This window comes from Phalacrocorax aristotelis, chromosome 2 (genome assembly GCF_949628215.1).
Source record: "Phalacrocorax aristotelis chromosome 2, bGulAri2.1, whole genome shotgun sequence".
Classification (NCBI taxonomy): Eukaryota; Metazoa; Chordata; class Aves; order Suliformes; family Phalacrocoracidae; genus Phalacrocorax; species Phalacrocorax aristotelis.
In genome coordinates this window covers 113,598,416-113,604,415 of record NC_134277.1, presented here as the reverse complement: position 1 = coordinate 113,604,415, position 6,000 = coordinate 113,598,416, and the positions used below count along the sequence as shown (strand labels likewise).

The 6,000-nt window shown below is 40.3% G+C and overlaps 1 protein-coding gene across 34 annotated transcripts in view; it reads right to left on the bottom strand.

Annotated features, from left to right (window-relative positions):
* Nucleotides 1–2,198: 2,198 nt before the first annotated feature.
* Nucleotides 2,199–6,000, bottom strand: part of EPB41L3 (erythrocyte membrane protein band 4.1 like 3) — a 143,646-nt gene continuing 139,844 nt past the window's right edge. For 32 of the 34 annotated variants that reach the window (XM_075084733.1, XM_075084751.1, XM_075084735.1 and 29 more), the window contains 3 exons: nucleotides 4,925–5,005; nucleotides 4,544–4,660; nucleotides 2,199–3,286 (listed from right to left, as the gene is read on the bottom strand). In XM_075084733.1, the coding sequence (XP_074940834.1) occupies nucleotides 4,550–4,660; nucleotides 4,925–5,005 (192 nt within the window). In that variant the 3' untranslated portion in view covers nucleotides 2,199–3,286; nucleotides 4,544–4,549. The remainder of the gene's footprint in view (nucleotides 3,287–4,543; nucleotides 4,661–4,924; nucleotides 5,006–6,000) is intronic. The other 2 variants (XM_075084727.1, XM_075084754.1) reach the window with 1 other exon arrangement.

The following is a 6,000-nucleotide window of genomic DNA, read 5'->3' as shown; positions in this document are numbered from 1 at the left end:
CCTTGTGATCTTAACTGACAGAACTATTTTGGGTTATGGCAAGAAATCTGCAGCAAGATGTGCCAGGGTGTTTGACAAACTGAAGCCTGGACTCAATGTCCAATTTATTTCCAATGAACTATTTAAAAGGAATTTCAGCAGATACAAACTGTTGTACAGGTGAGCCACACCATCTCACCAGCTGCCTAAATCTGCTCTGGGAAGAATGAAGACTAAACTGTTAAACCCTTGCTTTGGTCGAATATCTGGATTTCGGGGCCCATTAGAATTTTTTTATGTGCTTGAGCACAGAACACCGTTACTTGCCATTTGTGATGGGACAGCCTTAAAAACTTCAGAGGGATAAATGTTAAGTGATTTGAAAGAGCCTTAAATATGCCAAGGGAACGTATTAATTCTTTATGTATCTGTAACAGTCACAATTGCTGTGATTGCTTGCTATGCCCATTCCCGCCTGGTGCGCGAAGCTCTGCCTGGCCATCCTGGTCGCTTACCTCAACGGTACAGAGCAGCCACTTCTCACAGGGCTGAAGCTGTGACTCCAGTTGTAACAAGTGAGGCTGTCTCCTGTACTGGTGTCTGTGTTGGTAATGGCACTTTCAAGTAACACAGTATTTGATGGTTTGTTTTCTAAGCTGTTTTACATTGAAAAGCCAGATGAAGACCAACGACAAATGAGAAGAGACGGAGACAGAAGATGGTTGGTAGAAACAGGCAGGTGTTCTTTATTTCACGTGGCACAGCATTAGGCAGACAACCCAAGAAACAGTTTCTAACAAAAACCAAAGCTATCACTTCCAGGAACCATCCCCCAAACAAGGGTCTACTGCCAACAGTGGCACTGAGATGTCCTTGCCTGTCCACTCTCATCTCCTCATAGTTTGCATACGCTTAGGCCGTATCTTAGCTGTGAGCATCCTTTCCAAGGAGACTAACTTCTTACGATACAATATCTTTAGACAGCATACATACTGTGCAGTATCACCAAAGTACAATCTCCTCAAGCCATGCTAAAATATAATGCTAACTCTGGAGAGAAGGCTGTGCTATCGCCTTGCATCTCTCTGAGGTAATACAATGCTGTTTCTTAGCTGACAACATGAGGGGCACCTGAGGGAAGATCAATATGGCTTCAGAGTCTATTTTTAAACTCCTGATGCAGTAGCGAGAACCTGGCATGCCGTCTGCTGAGATATAGGGCGAGTACCTCCTCCAACCCCGGTCGCCGCCGGGCACTGGCAGCACCAGAGAGCTGAGCCTACCATCACCAAGAGGGCCGAGAACATAGATGCTCTTGGACTAGGAGGAGAGATCAATCAGACCACAACAGACCATAATCTTTGCGTTAGTCATTAGGCAAGAGGTAAGCAATGACGGCGGTAGGGGGAGTTACATAGTTAGCACTCTGGATTAAAGGCATGAAGGATGGCTGGTGGAAGGAAGACGTTTTAGAGACTAAGGGCAAAGCTTTAAAAGCCTTGGGATATTACTTTTAATTATTATCTACAGGTTATTCTCTCTATATATACTATTTTTCTTTCTAAATTAAGAAAATAAACATTTATTAACAAGTCACTGGGTCAAATCCTGCTCTCCACTGAAGCCAAATCCATTGACTTCAATGTGAGGGAGCCCCGTGTAAACAACGAAGAGCAAATTTGGCCCTTTATGTCCTGAAAAGTCTGCTTGTACCCATTTCTTTCGATCCTGCAAGGAAATACAGATTGAAGGGTGAATTAATTGTTACGAATTCCTCTTGAATTGCCAGGGGAGCATCAACAAGATGTGGCAAAGGAGCAAGAAAAAGGAACAGATAAGAACTGCTTTAGAGAGAATTTTATCCATGTTTCAGAGCAAAAGTACAAAAAGAGAGTGGATCTGGATCAAGCGCTACTGGCCTTTACTTTCTAAGCAACCACAAAATCCTTCATATAGCTTTGGTGAAATGGTACACAACCAGAGAGAACAGAAGGAACCAAACACTCCTTTTCCTTTGCAAACATCACATGCCCAGAGGTAAACACCATCATCCCTTTGGCTGCTCCGCTAACTCCAACTGTCTGCACGGTGCAGTGTCAGCTGCTGAAAACAAAACGTGTCTACTGTGCAGATGAGTAAACCTGTGGTGTCTTACAAACGTAACTTAACTTTTTGAATATTAAAAAACATTAAGTGCTTTTAGACACAGAACAATACAATTTTGGATGCATTTACCACTTTTATTTCACTATGCAGAAACATACATTCACCATGTGTTGTGATGTAGCTGACAGTGTAATGGACGCTATCCCTTCAGTGCGTATTATAGCTGGACACTAACGAGTTTTCAATGGATGTTCTGTACAGGTTAAGGCTTGACTCTGAACTAGATAGTAAATGCTGACCAGATTCTCAGACAGAGGGGTTTTTTTTTTCTTTTTTTCCTCTGAGAACAAAAGGGAAATCAATAGAAAACCATCACGGTTATTTCAGATTAATAATTTTCTAATGCTGCAAACTAAGTAAAATACAGATTTTTTTTTTTTTTTTCTCCAAAATAACTACATATAATTTACAAGGTTAGGATCTGTGAAGGGTGACTGGAAGCTGACTCTGAACAACGCTGACAAAAATCGTTAAAGTTAATATACTAAAATCATTACTACCTCATAAGGTATTCAGTCAGGTATAGAAAGCACACTTTGTAAGCATTTAAATATTTTGATAAGAGTAAAGATTTGTCATCATTTATCGGGCAGTAATAAAACCAGATGAAACAAATATAAGATTCAAGTCGTTTACTGAATAAACTGTGTTATTGGCACATCTAATGTGTGGCAAAACATTATACACAGTACCTATATAGCTTCTAGCATTTTGGGGGTAATCTTCATTTACAGTATCTGTAAACAAAAGGCTTGCCACCTAACAAATTTTAATTTGTTTAGACTTTTGTAAACTGTGAAAGGCATGAACTGTTTATGTGTTACATGAGATCACTGTTTATATTGTTTATGAACGTGCAGGTATAGCTGAAAACTTAGACATTTTAAGAAAATTAAAAATGCTGCTTTTCTGTAATTTTATCGTTGCTTCATGCAATATTGTTTAACTGATGCTGATTCAGATTGCTTTTTATGGGAAGGTATCTCTGCCAGTTTCTTTATTAACGGTCAAGATCAATTCTTCTGTACTGAAATTTTCCATAGACAGATACAAGTCAGTCAGGTTGGAACTGAGACTCCTTATAGGCTCTCGTATTCCTACTGGTGTGCATGTCTGGATTCATACGCAATCTAGGTTATTCCTGCAGGAAAGAGAACTGAGTTAATTATTTAAAGCAACTACTCTCTTGCAACAGAGATTTTCTCAATTTGTTCATGTAACAAAAGCTACTTGAAACCAGCATCATCCCAGTATAAGCAACTTGGCCCAAAGCCAAAATCCGCTGACGCCAATGGAAAGAATCAGTGACATCAACAGACTTTTAAGCAAGCCACATTACAGTGTGTCCGAAACACTTAGCAGAATACCACAAGAATCATAGCTACTCACTCCTCAGTGACTGGTTCCACCTTCCAAATAAATAACAGATACTGAAATTCAGGGATTTTTAGGGTCTCTAGATCCAAAAGCAGGAGAGCAAAACAGCTTCAAAAGGTGCTGTGCATGATATTCTGTTACTTAGACCAAATGTTAGGGAATATATATTGTTTTAACAATAAAATGCTGCTATTGATTTAAACAGATCGGAAAAGCAGCTTTTTTTTTTTCCTTCTGCATACAGCATTCAAAGCAATTTGTGCAATCGTGCTAGCATTAACGGCTTTTGCATAGCAGGTTAGTATGCATGACATGTTTCTGCACACAGAATAAATATAGTAATATTAAGACATTTGTTTACCCAGCCACAATTGGAGAGCATGCCTTTACTGAAAAAAAGCTTGACACAAAAAAAGCTGCATTATCATCTCATCCTGATAAACAATGCTGCTTTAAAACATAAAATGTTCTTTCAAATACAAGAAAGCCAAGACATCCAAATACCGACACACTTATCAGGTTTCAAAGGAAAATCAAAAGCAACTTGGACCGTTACCTTTGCAAGTTAGGAATTAAAGCTTAACTTGTAACGTATCTGCACGGGACATTTAAAAAGCAGCTGTAGATTCTTCCCTTGGCATTTTTAAGAAAAAATGCATACCTTTAAGAACAAACTATTTTTGTTCTTAAATGACAAAAAAGCAGACAGCAGAATTTTTTTTTTAAACTTCAGAACTAGAAAATTAGACTATATCAAAGCATGGACAATGAGGACTTTCCAGAGAGCCAACAAAAGCAAATGAGGAGTTTCTCTTTCTCCAGCTGGCACCATGAAATGAGGACAGACGTTTAGAGCTGAACGTGGTTTACATTCAAATACCAGAACTGATAACCAGCACGAACGCAACTTGCAAATGCCAGTGAGAGAAAGCAAAGAGTTAGAGGTGAATTATGGTAGGAAAACAACCTTTGCAACATGCCAGCCCAGTAAATGCCTAGGAAAATCATCTCGTCATCTTACCTGTGGTCAATCCTCCCCATCTTCTGGTGTGATTTCTGTCTCTTTATGTACCACTACTTTGGTCACTGACATGTCAGGGTGCTGCTCTTTGGCTTCTTTAATTGCCTGAGCCAGCGCCTATCCCAAGGAAACCACAGAAGGGCAAAAACAAAAAGGAGGTGGAACATGCATGATCAGTAGCAAGGTGGAGAGATCCATGAGATATTACACAATTTACAAATGAGGAAAATGATTAAAATATGAAATATACCATCACTGATTTAACTACTAATCCAGTTTATTTTAAGGCATGCCAGTATGAATAGTATCTTTTAAAGCAATGTTTAGAAATGGTCTCTTTGGCAGTGTTCAGGGTAGCCTTTAGCAGCTTACAGATTTTACCTGATCATGATCAATATCTGCATCTCCTGTAATGACTATTCGTTTTTCAATTCTTGTCTCTGAGATGCCTCCTTTCACAGTCTAGATGGGAGGAACAAACGCATGTCAGTAACTTACTTGAAAGAGTGCTGCTACTCATGCAGAGAATGATCAGTGCAGGAACACAGACGTGACTGGACTGAACTAGCTCGAACAGCACGCACAGAGGGGACGACCCTGAACTGCAACCAGAGCAGCTCTGAAGTTGGCCTGCTCTGAATGGGCCAGACAACCTCCAGAGGTCCTTCCAATACACATAATTTTATGATTCTAACCAACCTGCCAACATGTCAGGAGAGATGTTTGTATGTCAAAAATGGCAGGTATTTACAGTAAATTCATCCCGTGAAGAAAAGAAAGGACATACAGACAGCTCATATTAAAACCTAGTGAAGTCCAACTGCAGGCTTCAGAAGGACATACAGGGTGGTACGGCCTCTGTATAGCTCATCTACTGAAGGGTGAATTTCACTGCAGAAAGATAAAATCCTGTCCTTAGTAAATATTGGTAGGAGAGCTGTCATGGCTCTAAGGGTTTCTGCTTAAGGAGGAACTGTTATTTAGCTGCTATCTTGGACCTTGGAAGACCCAACATCATTTGCCTGGGCAGCCACAAGCTTTCTGTCTGGCTGTGGGTTTAAGGTACCACCCAGCCATGCCACCATGGCGTCTGAGCTGACTGAACGTCCTGTTATGACTACGCAATACATATTTGCTATGTGCTTTCAACACCATGCAGGGATAACAGCTCAGGACACAAAGGCAGTACAGTCATGCCAGTGGAGCCTCATGTTCAGGCAAATTATTCCTCCCTGGCTACCATATGATACCAATGATGCTACCCTGCTTCCAGTTCCAGAGAGTATTGCAGGTAACTCAAGTGTCTCCCCACAGCAACATTTTGTGCTTGCATAGACTTTAGGACTTTCAGGACTCTACCAAGTCCTTGGATGATATGTTAATGAAGACAGTAAACCCAAATCCAGGTGAATGAAGACAGGTACCCAAAATAGACAGGATTTTGTCCAGAAAATACA